The sequence below is a fragment of the Equus quagga genome, chromosome 3 (genome assembly GCF_021613505.1).
Source record: "Equus quagga isolate Etosha38 chromosome 3, UCLA_HA_Equagga_1.0, whole genome shotgun sequence".
NCBI classification, from domain to species: domain Eukaryota; kingdom Metazoa; phylum Chordata; class Mammalia; order Perissodactyla; family Equidae; genus Equus; species Equus quagga.
Genome location: NC_060269.1, coordinates 97,184,262 through 97,204,745, shown reverse-complemented (window position 1 = coordinate 97,204,745; position 20,484 = coordinate 97,184,262). Strand labels below are relative to the sequence as shown.

General features: G+C 39.9%; 1 protein-coding gene across 1 annotated transcript in view; it reads right to left on the bottom strand.

The window, feature by feature from the left end:
• Window positions 1-1,418: 1,418 nt before the first annotated feature.
• The window catches only part of BTC (betacellulin), a 43,058-nt gene continuing 23,992 nt past the window's right edge, over window positions 1,419-20,484 (bottom strand). Inside the window, exons 3-6 of the mRNA XM_046655602.1 lie at window positions 11,952-12,069; window positions 6,938-7,084; window positions 5,015-5,125; window positions 1,419-3,352 (exon numbers count right to left, since the gene is read on the bottom strand). Coding sequence (XP_046511558.1) covers window positions 5,017-5,125; window positions 6,938-7,084; window positions 11,952-12,069 — 374 coding nt within the window. The 3' untranslated portion in view covers window positions 1,419-3,352; window positions 5,015-5,016. The remainder of the gene's footprint in view (window positions 3,353-5,014; window positions 5,126-6,937; window positions 7,085-11,951; window positions 12,070-20,484) is intronic.

Genomic DNA, 20,484 nt, shown 5'->3' with positions numbered 1-20,484 from the left:
GCGAAAGGCCCAAATAATCCACTTCAGGAAAGAAATCAAAAACTCTCCCCTTATCTCAGCCCATCATTTAATAATATAACATCATTGGAAGCAGGAACCTCTCACCTCCCAGCTCGTATGCCCATATACTCTACTCTGTCATGCCTGAGCATTCTGGAACAAAGCATGAAGCCTTGCTTCCTTCTCTTCTCTTATTCTCTTGTAGCAACACCCACCCGTCCCTCCACTGCTAGAGCTTTCCAAGAAATTCCGTAGAATTTGACAAGAATCCTAGAAATATCCGGACTTACTGAAATTCGGGGCAGAGACCTTTATTTCTCAGAGTCAGTCATCAGCTCAGATGTAATTGCCTTCAGGAGTCTTCCCTTATTCCTTCCAAAGTGGCTGTCACCCTCCTCCTTGATCCCATGATAACCTGAGCCTCTCTCAGAGCACCAAATGGTACTGAAATGATCAGTAAGTAGCTATTTCTTCCTCTAAACTGTAAACTTCCTACAGGACCTTGTCTATTCCTCCTTAGCATTTGTCCTAGTGGGTGGCATAGCACCCAGAGTACAGAAGGTTCCCAATCGACGCTTGCTGAACTCCCTGCTCCCTCTCCATGTTCCCCTCCAACCACCGTCCTGAATGGCCATATGGTGACAATTGAATATTGTTACTAGAAATGATCCTCTAATACAATTAAAGGCACGATTTGAACACCATAATGTGATATTCTGTTTCATAAATTTGATATCTGTTTCATAGATGACATAGAATGTCATTTCTGCTTTAAGAAACTGTTGTCCACAATCTCATGATGCACTGGAGTCGATCAGGGTATTGGTTCCAAGTTACAGAAACCCAAATAGAACTAGTTTAAGCCAAATGAGGAATTTATTATAAAGATACTAACATGCATTATGGCGCCCACAGACAGGAATGGCGTAAGGCTAAACTTTGAGAACACATGTAACGGGGACTCAGACTGTCAGGGACCTTGAGTGTCATCTCTGTTCTGCTCTGACTAGCTTCTTTTGCTTTTCTGGTCCACTTGGAGCAAAACATGACTGCCAATAGCTTCAAAATGGACATTTTTATACCCCAAAATCCCGAAGAAGACTAACTTCGGTTCAAGTTCCCAATGCCCCTAGAATGACTCCAATTAAGTGCGCACCTTAAACCAACCAAATGTAGCTGAAGGTGGGGTTCAAAATATGGCCAGGCTGTTGGGCAGACAATCTCAATTGTGTCCACCACAATTCCACATTCTTTAGTTTCCAAGAAAACATGTGGTCAGTAGAGACTATTTCCAACATATTAGAGGTAGTCTCTATAAAATATAAGGTTTTTTACAGCAATAATGTTCAAATTTATTTCTATTAATAATTCATTTAACAGAAAATTCCGAAGTAAATATATGTATGCTTTGTTTTAAAAATAAATTTATTTGTTACATGATAATATTGACAGTGTACATAAACAAGGTCATTTAGTATAAGCAAAACAATTATAAAACACATTTTGAAAAGATATGAAAATCTTTGAGGTTCTTTCTTGACATTAGACCTACCAAATTTCAAGAGACATCATTAACATTTTAGGATCAAAACAAACTTTCCAAGCCTGAATCGTCTTGAGAGATTCCATTGGTCAATCAACCTCGGTTCAGGAAAGAAGAAACACCAAGAGCATTGTTTTTTGTTTTTAAATGCTCTAACAAGCATGTTTCAAATGCTCTTAGTGTCAAAGAAAATTGAGAAAGAGAAGAAATGAATGAGCCCAGAAGGGGGCTTTTGAAAATAAAGCATACATAACATGGATCAGTTGGATATAATCCTATTTCAACAAGGGCCATTAAGTTAGGAGAAAAAATAGATTTAGAAAATTAGCAGTTGTTTGACTTTGCTCTTATTGATACTTGAGCTATTTCTGTGTTATACAGAAGCACAGCCTCAGCCTCACTCAAAACACGACGAGTGATAGAGGTGAGAAACGACTTCACCTCATGTCGGAATTCTCTGCCTTCACTTTGTGTATGCAGCCTACGCTGCAAAGTAAAACTTGGAAAGATTCTGGAAAAGAAGATGCTTGGCTGACAGTCACAACAGCCAAAATGCAGCAATTTGGGGACACCTTCCATCACTTTTTGTGAATGACCCACCCAGTCAATGTAGAAAGTTCTGTATTCTATGGAATATTGGCTAAATGTAGATTTTGCTTTTTCAAGTTTAAAAGAGTCTTTATCAAATGTACCGTGGAGTTGAAGAAGCATTTGGCAAGAGAGTCCTAAGTAATAGATGATTATGGTCATGATTTCATTGCACCAAAATTCACCTGAGAGCAACCCCAGGAAGTGTTTTTTCAGAAGAACAAAAATGAGGATATGGTCACAACCAGTCTCGCTTGGGCTCTGCGGTGCTGTCACTGACCATTACCCTGGGATAACCAGCTTCTTCCAGTGCGATTCTTTATACTTTAGTGAGCATAAACACTTACCTGGGGTTTAAAGACTGTCAGGTATTTATCTTCCATCCCTATTCACTACCCTAGCTATGGGGCAAATCTATTTGCTTTACTAATGTAGAATTTATTCATGTCACTGAGAATTTAGAAAGGAGCAAAGGAACGTAATAAAACACAATGCTATGGAAAGCGTGGTGATAACAGTAACATATATCCAGGATCCTGCATTCTGAGTCTCTGCAGGAAAATGACCCCAGACCTCAGAGTCATGGCAAAACGCAGTTCAGTATAAGGTCCTGGGTTCTACTAGTGAGTCAGGCTGCACTGACTTGGATGAACAAAAATGATGGTTAGGAGCACAAACTTTGAACCTGGGTAAATCTTGGTTCCAATTCCAGATCCACCAGTTCCTAACCCTGTAATTCTGGGTTAGTTTACTTACCTTCTTTGGGCCTGTTTCCACATATGGGAAATGAGGATCATAGTAGATATCTCCTAGGCTCTTCAAAGGATTAATGGAGATAATATATTTCAAACTCTTAGCACATAGTAAATGTTGGATAAGTGGTGGCTTTTTTACTAATTCAGTTCCTAAGGTCTAAACTCCTTCCTGCTTTTTTTTTTTTTGTTTGACTAGTAATCCTGGTGACTAGTAAAACTTAATTGGAAGTTTATTAAAATTTCCCTTCTTAACTGGGTGCTTTTTCCCAATTACTAAGCAATAATAAAATTACTTATTATTATTATTATAAAAACAATAGTAAACACAAACTAACATTACAAACAAAAAGTAAATACACTATTTAAAATTCATTTTTCTAGCTGTTTTCCTGAGACACATTCTGTCCATTTTCAAACGAGCAAGGCATTTTGCAGCTGGCCACCAGTCTGGAGGTACTTTCATAGCCTGTAGGAATAAGGAAAAAAACAGCAAGCCATTTAAAAGAAATGTACTATGCAATTAAAAAAAATCTAGAGCCAGCATTTTTGTTTTCAGTTCATTACTGTCCCCCTGGTAATAAGTTAGGAGAACATTATAATTTCTCAATAAGCATTTACTATTCCCTCTTATGCTGGTGGGAGTTTCTGGGAAAGGAGAGTCTTTGTACTGCTGAGAGCTATGGAAAAGTCACCGCTCTCTCTTGCTGGATGTGAACAGGGAAGCATGTGGCCCCAACTGCTACTGGCCTCTGCTAAGAGGAACGAGCCAAGCACCAAGCCAGCTCTTCCCACAGTGAACAGAAAGAAAGAACGTGGGAGCCGCGGGTTCACCCAAGTGTGAAGACCACCTTCCCTCTGGACTGCCAGTTCATGCGAGCCAATCATTTCCTTTGTTTTAAACCATTCTGATTGGGTTTGAAGCCATTACAGCTCAAACTACCCCAGCTAGCTGTGCTAGTTATGCTCCACGCTCCCTGGGACAGAGCGGTTCTCCGCCCTGCGCTGCGCTCCAGGGGGCTGACCTCCAGCTTGCATCACAAGGGCTCCCTTGCTCTCCCATTCTGATTGGGTTTGGCTAGTGGGAGGCATCTGCTGAAAATCTGAAGGCAGAAGGAAAGAGGGTGTGAGGTTTTTTTTCTCTGTTTCCTGCCTCCTTCCTTGTTTAGGCTCCTGCAGTGCCTATTTCTCTCCGCAGCTACGGCTCCTGACCGGTGGAACCTGCAGGGGCCAACCTCGGTGCCAAGGTAACACTCCCAGGTCCTTCCAGACACGGGACGGGGAAAGCCTCCTGCCATTGCTAGAAGCCAGGAGCCTCAACCTTCCTGTGGGTTCCCTCAACCCTGCTCTCCCAGTCCGTTCATCAAAATCTCTTTATTAGAGAAGCCGGCCTGGTGGCGCTGCGATTAAGTTTGCACCTTCAGCTTCAGCGGCCTGGGGTTCACCGGCGGGATCCCCGGTGTGGACATGGCACCGCTTGGGAAGCCATGCTCTGGCAGGCATCCCACATATAAACTAGAGGAAGATGGGCACGAGGTTAGCTCAGGGCCAGTCTTCCTCAGCAAAAAAAGGAGGATTGGCAGCAGATGTTAGCTTAGCGCTAATCTTCCTCAAAAAAAAAAAAAAAAACACCTCTTTGTTAGATCATCCAAGAGGATTTGTGACTCCTGCTGGGATCCTAACGGATACAACATTTAAAGTGCTCAGAACAGTGGTTGGCATATGGTATGCTGAATAAATAAAGTTATTACGAAAACATTGCTATTGTTATTTTCTTTCAACATGAGATGTCTAAACTAAAATACCTCTTCTTTTGCCCAAAAATGAGAAGGAAAAAATATAAAATAAGTACCACAACGATGCAGAATTAGAAAGCAGATTGATCTTGGTACATTAGAAAAAGTATATAAAAGGCTTCTCCCTCCTGCCTGTCTCTGTGATAACACGCAAAAGAAAGACAGGAGAAAGTCTTGTATTGGGCTTCAGATTTTATGAAAAAATGTTAATTTATTTTTAGATGTTTTTAACATAATCGAATTCCAATCAAGGATTTCCTGGACGGAGTCCAGCCCCTTTTCACAGGTCAATGTCACCTGACTAGTTTCCCATCTACCAAGTTTATCGCACTCACCATTAAGCAATACTAGTCTCTTGAATATCTTCATTGATTGGAGTTATGTCTTTACCCAGAGTTTCCATTTCTTCCTCTTTCTTCCTTCTTTTACGACGTTTCCGAAGAGGACTTGGAAAATAAAGTGTTGGAAATGAGCATAGGCCTATTAGTTCATCTCAGTGAACATTTTAGTCAAAACAAAACTAATTTAGTGAACACAAAATTAATCATCAAGAGAGCCTGTGTGATCTTATTTCTAGAATGTTAAAAACGCATAGGTTTCCTTTTTTTGGTAAATATTTTAGGTTCTCTCTTAACCCATCTCTTTTTCCAGGCTCACGTGATAGCCACAATGGGCAGCAGTGTGGATGGAGTAGAGTTAACAAAACACAAAGAAGATGGTACCTGATTGGTGATGAGCTTGGTTGGCACAAGAAAATTTTTCAGGCCAAGTCATTTTACAAAATAGACTGATAAGAATTATTTAATGTGCAAATAAATAGTACAAATTGGAAACAGACATAAGAAAACCAAGAAAGTGAAAGCAGCCTCTGGATTTGTTAATAAAGCTTCTAGACACATTCATTAAGAAATGTACTCGATATTCTGGATGGCAGTCCAGTTTTCTTAAAGTATAATTCAAAATTAATGTAACAAAATAGGCCATTTCTCAGTTCCACCCCAAATCTGGCATATCAAAATTCCTTTTTGCCATAAAGTAGGTAAAATTTTAAAAATATGTTTCAATTTTATAGCTAGAAGGAATCCTACAGATTATCTGGTTTAATTCTCTCATTTTACAGAAAACAAAATTAAAGTTTAAAGATGCTAGGAAATTTGTCCAAGATCTCAAAGATATTTAACGGTAGGACTGAGACAAAAATCAAAGACTCTAGTCTCCCGGGAACTATGCTAATGTTTTTCTACCGAGAATGTTGTAAAGAAAAGGGTCATGAGGCACCCTCTTCTGGTGTGTTCCATGGCCCAAAAGTAATGTAACAGTTCAGGAAGCTAGGCTAGCTTCTCAAAACAAGAAGATAGCGCGTAAAAAAAAAACACCTTTTTAGCATACTACAGGAGTCCTGATAAAAATTTGATGGGTTTCCAAAAGAAACTACTTTAAGAATTGTACCAAGCCACTCTGTCTCAGAGAAAAAGAAAGGTGTTTCTTGATTCCCAAAGTTGTGGTACAAAATGAAAAGACAAGAAGAACAGCGTACTCATCTTTTGTAAATAAAATTCGTTATTTTAATGTGGCCAGGAAAAAAAATGTTTGTTTCTATCTTTCAAAGTTATTGTGTTTAAGAAAACGAGAGTCTTCTTTAGCTTACTAACAAACCCACATAAAATATGACTGACTTTAGGACTAAATAATTGGCTTTTTTAATGAAGCTATAATCGACATAAAACAATGTATTAGTTTAAGGTGTATAGCATGGTTTGATATTTGTATATGTTGCAAAATGATCACCACAATAAGTTTAAATAACATCCATCACCTCACATAGTTACAGAATTTTTCTTTCTCAGGATGAGAACTTTTAAGATGTGCTCTCCAGGCAACTTTCAAGTATACAATACAGTGTCATTAACTCTAGTCACCATGCTCACATCCCCAGGACTTCTTGTCTTAGAACTGGAAGTTTGTACCCTTTGACCACCTTCATCCATTTTGCTCCTCCCTCTTTTTTTTAAATTAAGAGATTTATACAAATTTTATTTTAAATTATATTAATTATGCTCAGCAAAATGACAGAAATCATATATCATGTGGTTTATTATAAATACTTCAATATAAATGATGGCAAACCTCAAAAAGTGATTTATTTAAATTAAAGCAAAAAGGAAAGAGAAAAGGTAGGAAGGAAAGAAGAAAGGAAAGAAAAGAGAGCAAGATGCAATCTCTCAGACTGACTTAAAATTAAACGTACAAATACTTACTGACAGCATGTGCAGATGCTGACCACCAAAATGATAAAAATGACCATAATTGCTATCAAACAAATCACTAAAATCTGCCCTCTATCTCCTCTCAGGTAAAACAAGTCAACGCGCTCACATCGTGCCCCGGCGTAGCCTTCGTCACAGCTGGAAAAGCAAAACAAGAGGAGGGCCACAGGGTGAAAACGCAAGACTTGCAGGAATCTCTACTATTTCTTTTCTTAAGAAACTACCATCGTTTTCATTTCTTCGAATTAATAAAGGACACAGTTCCTTTAAAAAAATTTTTTTAAACTGTACAACCACTGTGTTCATGAGTAATTTCACTTTCTTTGCTGAAAACCTGTCATCTGATCATTATGAACAATATGTCTAGTACAAATAAACAGAGATGAGGACAATTTATTAAAATTCATTCTGAAATTTTCGATTCTAAGGTAAAGGGAGAGCATGATAAAATTTCCTCCAGAGCACTCCCAAGGACTTAAATACCTCCAGGACAAGGAATCCAAAAATCCTCAGGACTTCCCATTTCATTGGAGGGCAATACGAACAGCTTCAGTGTGCCCAAGCTCTCTTATTATGAATCATTAAGAAACTGTGCTGTTTTATACGATCAAACATGCAATACGTAGAGAGGTCCACAAATGTTTTTCAACAAGATTCCCCCAGCCCACCCCCCGGCCTCTCTCTTGGTAACTTCTGTCCATCAGCGGTCAGTGCTAGTTTGACTGCGAGGAGGGCTCACAGATTAGGGAATGCTCGGCTGTTCACCACCTCCCCAACTACATCCCCCCAAATGCAATGGGTCTTAGCTTCTCCAGTTCCTTTATCTGATCCTCGAAGGCCACATTTGCAGACCTGTACACCATTCCTTCCCCTCTCCTCTAAACGGCCCCCCTTCTCCACGCCCTTCATAAAACAGAATGACCAAAATCAACAAGCTCTCCCAAGTGGGACTGTCACTTCCCTCGTCCTCTCAACTCTCTATCAATACAGTCTTAGGATTCACCTCAACTCACCAGATGCCCCACGTCTGAGGTGACAGGTACAGATCCGTTTGACCAAGCCAAGACTTGTTTGAGTAACGCTCAACGAGCTAAAGGCTCAGTGATTTGGGGACTGTCCATAGTATTCTCTGAATTGTGTCAGATACTTAAAAAATACAAAAGGTGTTTGTCTGAGGACATTTTAAAACCAAAATTATATGTTGTAACAGCAGGACCTTTGCATTAACAAATATTTTTCCTCTTTTCTCCTCAGACTCACTCAAAACACAGAGAGATACTGGTCATATACACAATCATTTAAATCTCAAAAAGATGAAATTCTGCTTCTTGAAAAGATTTCTGTGCAACCTTGTTTATTTTTTTGCTTTATGTTTTTAAGAAAAGATCTATTGCCAGGCTATTCTACAGTTTATATTTTATTTATGTTCATTATATATATATTAAAATACATTATATATATTTTATTTGTATTCATTTTAAGAGCCAAAGCAGTTACTTCCCACAAAGCCTGTATTTCTCAAGTAAGGAGATCCCTTAGTACCAATATTGTAGCTGGACAATGTTTCAAAAAACAAAAAAAACTAGCTCAGTCACAACCATCAATTGAAAGGTGAGATTCAATGCAAGCAAAGGAGAAAAGACACCTAACGCCATCTATTACAAAGGACCCAGGATGTTGAGGGAAAATTGCTTCCTGCAAGAGGGCCAGATATTTTTCTTGCAAGGTCAAAATAACAGGAAGAGAGCTTAGAAATATTAGGAAATTTCAAAAATCTCTTGCACATAGCCCTGGAACTGGGGGAAAAACATCACTTTTAATTGTATGTGTGGGAGGGAGATTTAAACAGTTTTTTAAGAGCATAATTAAAATCTTACAAATATAGTCTCTTCCAATTAGCTTAAATGTTTCTCTAACAAATTTACTAAATATGACATTTTTAAACAATAACTTTGTCCATAAAATACACAACAATGACTTGCTGTTCTTTTAGAACGTTTTTTTCTAATTGTAAGCTTTGGGTTCAGTGGCTTAACCATGTTTTAATTGAATTTCCCAGTAAGCAGTACTTCTTGTAAGTTATAACCCAACGAAGCCATGCGGAAAGGTCAAAACTTTACATAGGCAGTTATAGTGGCTCTCATGTTATTTCACTTCTTATCCAACTAATAATGTATCGGCTGGTGGCCATTTCAATGGAGCAGAGGAGGCAACGAGTGCAAGATCCTAGTATGTGTTTATTAAATGATTAGTAAATGAATACATGAGTTTTTATTAGTAAATATTTTACAAAATAAAATAAAAAATAATTTTTAAAGGGGCCAGCCGGTGGCGTAGTAGTTAAGTTCGTGCTTTCTGCTTTGGCAGCCGGGGGTTTTCAGGTTCAGATCTGAGATGCGGACCTGGCATGGCTCCTCAAGCCACACTGTGGCAGCATCCCACATAAAACAGAGAAAGATTGGCACGGATGTTAGTTCAGCCACAATCTTCCTCAAGCAAAAAGAGGAAAATTGGCACAGATGTTGTTAGCTGAGGGCCAATCTTCCTCACATACACACACAAAAAAGAGTAAAAAAAGAATAACAATAATTTTTAAAGATGGTCATAACCCTTGAGAACACCACAAAATCAGGATTTGGAATCGCTGTTCTGAAATAATCACTAGACACTGCTCTAAGAGATTCATAAGCAATGTCTCAGTTGATCCTTATAACAACCTTTGAGGTTCGTGCTATTATTAACACCATTTTACAGATGGAGAAACTGAGGTATAGAGAAGCTAAGAGAGCATGGCTGGTATTCAAAAGCAGGAAGTTTGGTTCCCAAGTTCATGGCCCAACCACATTGTAATACTGCTTAAATGAACTGTGCTGCATGAACAAATAAAAATTATCTATCTGGAAACAAATCATCCTCATTCCAAGAAAATACTGAGAAAACTAATAGGGAATTTGAAACACACTGTTTTTTAATGTAAAAAGAGTAGTCCACGAACTCATGTGATCCCAAGCAAAAGGAGATATTTCTGGCTTCCGAAAACAGCATAGTCATCAATGGCCAGACAGTTTTGCCTGAATCCGTGCTACAGCAAGTCATCTGAAAGGACCAGGCTAGGCTGAATATCTCCCACGCACCCCAATGGTACGAGTTACAGAATATTTACTCCATGCTGGGTGCCATGCACAGGTTAGGGTTAGGTATTTTTGCTTACTGTATTATTTTGTTTAATGTTTCACACTTAAGACGAAGATATTATTACTCCCTTTTATAGATGAAAAAAACTGAGGCTCAGGAAAGGTAATTGACCCATTGTTAACACAGTTTATAATCGATAGAAACAGGGCCGGCCTGGTGGCACAGCAGTTAAGTTCTCACATTTCGCTTTGGCAGCCTGGGGTTTGCTGGTTCAGATCCTGGGTGTGGACCTACACACTGCTTGTCAAGCCATGCTGTGGCAGGCATCCCACATATAAAGTAGAGGAAGACGGGCACAGATGTTAGCTCAGGGCTAATCTTCCTCAAAATAAATAAATAAATAAAAATAATTGATAGAAACAAAATCTTAACTTAGGACTATTTGACTATCTTTTGTTCTGACACCTATGCTCTTCCACTCCCATTGACTCTGTATCATTCCACCACTAAGAAGGTGTTCAGATTAAGGCCTTGTTTTTTGGGTTTGGGTTTGGGTGTTTTGGCAAGGAAAATTGGCCCTGAGCTAACATCTGTTGCCAATCCTCCTCTATTTTTTGCCCCCCAAAGCCCCAGCACATAGCTGTATATCCTAGTTGTAAGTGCTTCTAGTTCTTCTGTGTGGGATCCCACCACAGCATGGCTTGATGAGCAGTGTGTGGGTCTGCACCCAGGATCTGGACCAGTGGGTTAAACTGTGGTTTTCATTTCAGAAGGCAGCAGGGTTAAAGACAAATAAATATATAGACACAGGGGCCAGTTAGAAAAATGTGCTGGGTTAAAGGTCATTAATATTTTTAAAACTCAATATATGCTCCCCAGCCAGTGAGCAACTAAATGAAATTAAAAAACAAAACAAAACAAAAAAAACCAGCTCTCTTTCCCAACACACGCAGGCACATTTTCAAAAATTACTTCCTTACAGTAGCAATTCTTATTCTACTCTAAGCATTATCTATGTATGTTTACCTTTTTAAATTAAATTTAATTATAATTAAATTTTGAAGAAGTCCATGACTCTTAAACATTGCACCAAATTAGGGTTTGGAATCACGGTTCTGAGATACTTATGAAAAACAAAAAATGTATACTGGGGGAAATGACAAAGAAGAACATAAAATTTCTATGAACTTTAGGTCAAATCTATACTTTAAAAAATCACCTCATTCCTCTATGAGGAAACGTCTCATACAGCACAGCAGAAGGACATCTCTTTAGAATAAAATGAATATTTAAAATATGCAAAAAAGTTGTTTGTCCTTGAGTAAAATTAAACTTGGACTCAATTTGCTAAGTGTTGGAAAGAGTGTTTTTCTCCCAATTCTCTGCTGTACTAAACAGGCTTTGCGAATCGCTATTTATAAATAGGACTGATTTCATTGCACTTAATTGACACTTGCAAAAGTAGCTTTTAATTTGGCAGAAATTCCTTCATATTTACATTAGCTCTGAGCCACCTAACACATGCCCGAAGAATTTGTTTCCATTCGCACTACCTGGGAGTTTAGTTGAGCTGAAAAGCATTCTTAACACTGGACAGAAACAGTTTTGCTTGCACCAGGCAGCACAAGACCCAGCCCCACCTGGAGCGGATCTGGACTCTCGCACATTCATGTTTCAGGAGGAAAGTGTGCGTCAGTTTCTCCAGAAGTAGCCCCTGAATGGGCCCCTAAAGAAGCGGCCCGGGGGTGGGACCAAGCGGCACCGTGTCCCTACAGATGGCTTGGTTAGCTCAGACTTTCCAGTCCTGTCAAGACCCAGGCTGGCACCATTCTGCACCCCTTCGCTCGCTGGCTCAGGGCGCTCCACTTACACGCAGGAGGGCGTCTGCTCGGCCACCACGAAGCGACATCTCCCTTTGATGCAGTAATGTTTATATTGCTTGGGGCACCGAGAGAAGTGGCCCCTTCGCTTTGATTGCGTAGTAGTAGCTGAAAAATGAGAAAAAGTTCAATAAATCAACTCACTTTAAATACACATTTCTAAGTAGAATCGTATTCCTATCTTTGCCGCCAGTTTTCCTGTAGAAGATACTCCAGGCTCTCACACATCCTTCTCTCTGCACTGGGACATGAATCAGACTTTGGTGGCCCCAAAATAGCCCTCGAGATTATTGGGTAATGGGGATTGTGGTGGGAATGTTTTATATTTTAGTTAAGATTTGCATCCACACTGGTGTCGTTTAAAGGGTAAAGCACAATTGTGATAAGAGAGAAGACTATTTCTTCCGCGAAGGTTATCAGAGCCGTGGGGCTGACAGCACTGAAAAGAGAGAAGGGCGTTTTTCCTTTCCTTTTTTTTAACTTAAACACTTACGTAGCACTTACTGAGTGCCAGATGATGGTCTATATACTTTATGTATATATATATTAACTAATTTGATGCTCATAACAGCCTTGTGAGGTAAGCACCATTCTAACTCCTATTTATGGATGAGCAAAGCACAGCACATACAAAGTCCCCTTCCCAGATCACACAGCTAGAAACAGCAGAACTGGGACTCAAACCCAGGCGGTCGGGCCCCAGAGTTCATGCTCTCAACTGCTCCACTCTGGCTCTCTGTCAAGCCAGCTGTTCAGCAGGGAGTTGTCATCCGCTCTCTGCCTGAGGCACCCAGAAGTCACGCCTGCCTGAATGGGAGATTCTCCCTCTCATTTGAACCCTGGAGAGTTTCTCTTGCCCTGAAAAAGGAGGAAAATCCTGGAGGCTTCATATCCGGATTTTAATCCTGCACTGACTTCCCTTTCTTGTCCTTAGAGAGTCTTGACTGCCTAATTTTTCAACTGGAGACAGCAAGATGTAGCAATTTCTCCATCGCTTACATATAGAAAGTTTCAACCAATAAGGATTGTCAAGTAAAACAGTACAGAAATACTAACTAGCTGTTCCGTATATTGATTCACAGCAGACATGGGCCCACAACCAGAGAAAACAGCTAACTAGTCAGCTCCAGCCCCAGGTTGGACTTTCCATATTTATGGTATGACGAACAGCTTACAGGACTCAGACACCTGTGGAGCCAGGAAGACCATGGTGTGCACTTCAGAAGGGCATTTCACACTAGGTTTCTATGGCACCTGGTACCGCAAAGACATTAACAATCCTTTTATTAATGCCAATAACTATTAAACTTCCTGATTAATATAATGAAACGAGTACATATAATTGTCCAGGGGCCACCAGAGAGGAATCACAAAGAGCTCTGGACCATCTATACACAGCAAATTCCTGGGACGCCAGGTCACAGAGTTTCAGGGGTGGCAGAACGCTGCTGAGGAACTGGCTGACCTGGTTTTGGTTGGTGGCTTGATTACCAGTCATGCTGACTGCTTGTATGCGCCAGATATTTGCTCCCATGCGTGCCAATCAATGGGACTCTCATTGAAATTTCTCCCAGAAATAACTGCAGAGTGTCTCAAAGGCAAAGATCTGTGTATTTTGGCAAATAAATGGATCAGTCAACTTCCACTCATCGAGTACTTTCAGTTTCCAGAGTCCTGTAATAGGCATTGGGGGGGAAAAAAAAAGAGGATATCCTATCTATCTATCTAAATTGGTATGATAGAACAAACTAAAAAACAATAATAAGCAACCAAGCAGTAAAACAGCCATAGTAATCATACAAACAGTTGTGGTGCACTGGAAGCAGTGGGAAAAACACTGGATCAGGAGGAAGAAAATTAGTCTTTCATTTTCAGCTCGGCCTTTCATTAGCCACATGGGCCCAGGCAAGCTAATTAAGCTGTCTGAGGCTCAGTTTTCTCATCTATAAACGGTTATATAAAACACTGATGAGGTAGATGTTATCATCTCCCTTAAAGAGCTGTTGAGAGGCTCAAAGAAAAAAATACATGTGGAAATGCCTAGCAGAGTGCCCAGGACAATACAATCCTCAGTAAAAAATGAGTTGCTTCTAGAATCTTGAGAATCTTGGCAATTCTAAGAGAAATCTTATTTCATTATGAAGCCTGCTTACCTAATTAAAGAAAAATTTCAGGAAAACGTAGATTTTTAGGAGGAATTGAACAAGCAATTGAGTTACAGAGAGTATCAAGAGCAAAAGTTCAGGATCAGGAATCCACAGGCCTGATGCAGGGGCAGGAGTCAGATTTAATGGGAATGGAAGAGGCATGAAGGGGAGCAGCCAAGGACGGCTGTGAATGGAAATTGGAGACCTCAAATGTCAGAAGGCCGAAGTGTTAGCGCTTGAAATATAAGGAAAGAGAAAGCTGAAGAAGGATTTTACAGATTGAATTAAATGGTATATGTAAAAAATACTTTAAATTGTGAAGCATTTTATCAATGTATTAGATAGGAGAGTGCAGACTGGATTGCAGTAGGAAGATGTCAGGGGCAAGAGAACACCAGGCCATAGCTGAGCCATGCAGACATACATGATGCGGGCCTGGGCCAGGGGGATGGAGGGCAAGGCGATGAATTTAAGAGGCGGCAAGACTTAGTGACAGATTCGCTGTGCTCCAGAGGGGCCTTCCTACTTTGCAAAGCATGCTTGACTTATATATAAGCCATCTGGCTCTGTATCGGAACTTTACTAATTCCTCTAGTTATTATGCCCCTTTAAATGTAGCTGGCCTTTTAATAAACACCATGCAGAGATGATACCAAAAAGCCTTAAGCAGCAGCTGCTGGATGCAGTGATTTGATCAGCCTCGGTTCATCTAAGCGGCACAAATCCATGCCAGGGAAATTGTTGCCAGACCCTGTTTTGATCACTCACAGAGCTCTCTCCTTTGCCAAATAAGCATGCTCTTAAATATTCCCAGCATTATGTGGATTTAAAAACCCTTCCATGCCACCAAGCGGAAAATGTCCAGTGATTTCTCTACGGAACTTTAAAACCTGGAAGAAAAATAAATGACACATACCACCCCCTAAAAGCCAGGTGGGACCCTCTCTTCTTCTCTAATGGAAACGAAAGGCTTGTCAGCATTCCCCCTTTCGAAATGCACCTTAAATTCCAGTTGCTTTCATCTAATATTCCTCAAGGTCACATTATCTGAAATTGAACAACTGTGAAATCTAACATTTTCTGCTTATCATGAGACCTGATGACACAGGACAGGGGATGGCAAAATCTACCCTTCTATTCCAGGGACGTTTATCAAGAAGAAGGAAAAGTTAATCCTATGACAAAAGAATGATTAGTCCCCCATATTGTGTTTCTCTGTTGAGAAGTGAAGGACATGGTCTTGAAAATGTAACAGCCGTGAAGATTCGCCTGATACTGGGTGTGGAGGACCTTAATTGATCTTTTTTCTCCACCTTACTCTTTTCCAAACCACATTCCCCAAACCAAAACATTCCTCTGGGAGTGAGTCTGTCCCACAAAATTGCACTGGAAAACTACACCCTCTAGTGGGCCAGATTTCAACCCAATCTCCTAAGTGGATGTGCACCACAGGTAATATATCTCAACCTCTTCATGAGGCACTATAGCCCAAAGATTCTAAAGCCAATTAAATAAGAAACCACAAGCGTTACTGCAGGTCACTGTGTGCTAAAATCTGATTCTAAGAGTTAGCAAAAGGGATCAGAAGTAAGAACACTTTTCTTTGATTGTATGGACAGATAGATAAGAAGTAGTCATCTTCCTTGGGTCAGATGGATAGTTAGATGACATGTGATGGATTCTCTTGGGGCAAACTAAAGTGGAGGAACACAGCAGACATCCAAATGACTGAGTTTAAATATGGAATTTTCCTCGATTTGATTATATAGAGTGGTTCCTTAATCTTTCTCTACATGACTTTTATTCAAGCCAAAACAGGCTTTGTGATGCCTTTGTGATTAAAACTCTTCAGAATGGATACATTAGGTTTCTTTATAAAACCTTCACTTACTTATTCCAGTAGAGCTCATTGCAAATCTATTTAATGATTTTGTAAATGATGTTAATATCGGCAACACTTCTGAAATCAACTCTAAGGGAAATAGACAATTATGATTACAATGTGTTTTTGTAATTCTCCTTACCATGTTCATAACCTCACAGTATCTCTAACCCCTTAGTTAGATACAAAGTTAAATCTCTGTGTAACGGATTTAAATGTGGGTGCCAAATTTTGAGGTAGAAGTCCCACAAGTGTTAACAAGGAAAGACAGGGAGGAAAACAAATCCCTATAAATTCACCATCCTACACAAGTATCTGACCTAAAAAAGGGAACAACTAGTGTACAGAAGAGTTTATGTGGGCACAGCAGAGTTTGGAGACAAGTTTCTTCCTGATCTATTAGGCAGAACAAGGCTTCAATATTCTCATCCTTGGCTTCCAGGCACTTTCCCAATAGGGGTTTCCTCATTTTACAAACTTTTTAAGCCAAGAAGAGAAGAAGAAAGTTTTATACATATGTACATTTTTTTTTTGCTGAGGAAGATTCACCCTGAGCTAACATATGTTACCAATCTTCCTCTTTTTGTATGTGAGCCACTGTCACAGCATGGCCACTGACAGATGAGCGGTGTAGGTACACACCTGGGAACTGAACCTGGGCTGCCAAAGTGGAGCTCACTGAACTTAACCACTAGGCCACCGGGGCTGGCCCAAAAGTTTTACATTTTTTAAGCTAATTTTCCTTCTTATCTTGTCAACTATCTCCCTGAGACAGGGAATGCAAATTCACATTGTCCTTGAAAAAGTACAAAATTTGAATATTCATTGTAATTGAGGATTCCCATTTGTCTCACATTCAATGCCATTTCCTATAGCTATGTGAAAGGGTCTGTAGCTCCAGGAAAAGAAAAATAAATTTCACAGATGCAATTGTGAACTCTCCTCTGCTCCTAGGATGTGCTGATACAGGAGGCCAGCCAGGTCCGATCAGCACGTCTTCTATCCAGGAGGGCTGTGCCAACCATTTCTGAGCTTACAGGAGTGGGCCTGCACTTAGAGCTGCCGTTTTTCATTCTATCCCTTTAAAGGAAGAAAAAAAAATCCAGTGCTGAGGTGTGAGAGTATCTGTACCTATTTAAAATTATTCATGGCTGTGGGGCAAAGAAAAATGGACAGACAGAAAGAAAACCTGTACTTCCTTTCGTTTTTCAAGAGTGTGTGCTATGGAATTCTTATGCATATGATGCCTCCTTTACTCATTCTCCTTTGCTGGTTCATCCTCATCTCCTTCATCCTCTTAAGTTTGCAGTGCATTGGGACTCAATGCTTTCTCATCCTTTCTCCTCTCTCCACTCCCTCCTTGGGTGTTTCTTGGCTTTAAACACCTTTATGGTAACAACTTCCAAATTTATGCTTCCATCCCAGATCTCTTCCTTCAATGCCACTGTCCCACTAACATCTCCACTTTGAGGTCTAACTGGAATTTCAATTTAACACTTCCAAAATGGAACACCAATTTTCCCTCTCAAATCGGTCTTTCCTCATCATAGATAAATGGTATCTACATTTCTTTCTGTTATTCAAGCCAAAAATCTTGGAGTCATCTTGACTTCTTTCTCTTGTACTCTACATCCAATTCATCAGAAAATCCTATTGGTTGCATTCAAAATATATGCAGAGGGGCCAGTGCCATGGCTTAGTGGTTAAGTTTAGTGCACTCCACTTTGGTAGCACAGGTTCACAGGTTCAGATCTCAGGCATGGACCTATACTACTCGTCAGCCATGCTGTGGGGGTGACCCACATATAAAATAGAGGAGGACTGACACAGATGTTAGCTCAGGGCTAATCTTCCTCAGCAAAAAAGACAAAACACATGCAGAGTAATCCCTTCAACTCTACTACCTTAGTCTAAGCCCAACATCATCTCTAGGCTGGAGGTAGTCTCCATGGCAACAACATCTAACTAGTCTCCCTGCTTCTGCCCTGACTATCTAGTCTGCACACAGACACCAGAGTGATTAAAACTCACTCAGAGTAAAAGTTGAAAGGCCTTGTAATCCTCGGCAAGACTCCACATGACATCACCCATTCCCTCTCTGACCTCATCTTTGACCATTCTGTTCATGGCCACAACCTTGGCCCATGGAACAGGGCCTGCTGCATAGTAGGTGCTCATAAACATTGGTGGAATGAATAAATGCCTCACTTAAGATAGAAAATAACAAACTAAAAGTGGAATGCTTAGAGATTGGGGCTATTTGAAAATAAAATCATAAAATCATTTAGAAATAGGAAAGACCCCTAAAGATCATTTGATTAACTTCTCCATTTTACAGGTTACAATCTGAGTCTTTGAAAGCTTAAGTGACTTGCTCAAGGTCAGCCAGGCAGTTAACAGAGACAGTCTGCTCCTGCTCCACAGTAATACCTCTTTCAAGAACCTATTGTCCTTATTTGGCTTTCAAGCAATTATTTTTCAGAATTTCCCTCATTTATTCAGCATTCTGATCTTCCTACACGATTCTAGCAGTTTAACATTAAGTACACACGTTCTAGAGCCAGTCTCTCCAAATTCATGACAGGCTACTCTGCTTACTGTGTGACCTTAAACAAACTAAAAATCTTCTGCACAGGAAAGAAACAATTAACAGCCTGAAAAGTCAACCTACAGCCTCTATGAAAAATAATATGGATTTTCCTTAAAAAGTTAAAAATAGCACTACCATATGATCCAGCCATCCCACTTCTGGGTATTTATCCAAAAGAATTGAAATCAGGATCTCAAGGAGATAGTTGCACTCCCATGTTTATTGTGGCATCACTTTCAATAGCCAAGATGTGGAAACAACCTAAGTGTCCATCAACAGATGAATGGATAAAGAAAATGTCATATGTACAGTTAACGAAATATTACTCAGCCTTAAAAAAGAAGGAAATCCTGCAATATGCAACAATGTTGGGATGAACATGGAGGACATTATGCTAAGTGAAATAAGCCATTCACAGAAGGACCAATACTACATGATTCCACTTATATGAGGTAGCTAAATAGCAGAGAATAGGATGGTGGTTGCCAGGGGCTGGGGGGAGGGGGAATAAAGAGTTGTTGTTGAGTGGCTATAAAGTTCCACTTACCTAAGTTATGAAAGGTGAATAATTTCTAGAGATCTGCTGTACAATATTGTGCTTATAGTTAACAGTACTGTATAGCACACTTAAAAATTTGTTAAAAGGGTAGATCTCATGTTAAGTGTTCTTACTACAATAAAAAAATTAGAAAACATATTTACGATGATGAGGTAGATTTTTTAACACCGTCAATCATCAAATTATGGAGTAATCTCCAAAAGGAAATGTGAAAATGCTGTCTGTCATTTAAGGCATTTGAAACAAGACTGAAGAAAAGCACACAAACATATAAAGTTGGCCTTGTCCTTCTCCCTACTTGAGTGACAGGACCCACACAAGCATGACCTAAGACACCAGTGGATTCCACAGCCTATGGGTGCTCTCCAGACCACCCATTAGTGCGAGGAAAGAAAGAGGACGATTGGGCTGGAACGGATGACTCACAGCAGGACAACTTGCTCAGCATGTTCCTGGCTCAGTTACAGCTTCCCGGGTGCTAGGAAAAGAGCATTTAACACCAAGTCATCACGCTCCCAGCTTGGAGAAGTTTCCAGGGAGTACTGGAAGGTCTTCTCCACCCCACTCTACTTTTGGAATTGGCCTGTGTTTTGTTTTGTTTTGAAATCAGAAATAACCCGTGTAGAAGACTACACCATACAATCTATAAAGGACAGACAGAACCTTAGACCAGGGGTCAGCAAACTATGGCCCAAGGGCCAAATCTGTCCCACAGACTATTTCTCTAAATAAAGTTTTATCGGAACACATCCAAAGCCATTCATTTGCATAGTGTCTATGGCTGCTTTCACAGCACAATGGCCGAGTTGAACAGTTGCAACAAAGACTACATGGCCCACAAAGCCTAAAATACTTATTATCGGATCCCTTACTACGGCTCACTCCTGCCTTAGACTAATAACTTTCAGAATACTAAGTCAAGCATCTCCCAGGTAAAACACATAAAATTCATTTCCTTCTTCCCTTCTTTTAAGTTACAGAATAGAAAAAATAATTTTAATTTGAATAGAATACGTCAACTTCCTATAAGTCTAGTCCAAAATATCCCATGCTAGACTCTGGAGCACACATCTGCGACACACAAAATAGTATAACGATTAAGAATGGAAGCACTAGAATCAGAAATACCTGAGTGTGAATCCCAGATTTGCCATATTCCAGCTGTGTGACCTTTAGCAAGTTACATATTCTTTATAGGCTTCACTTTGAAATAAAGTAAAGAATACTGTCCAACTCATAGGGTTCTTGTGAAGAGTGGATGAATTACTATATATAAAGCACTTAGCACACCGCCTGGTACGTTAATATGTGCTCAAAGAACTGCCTAGTTTTATGATTACTATAT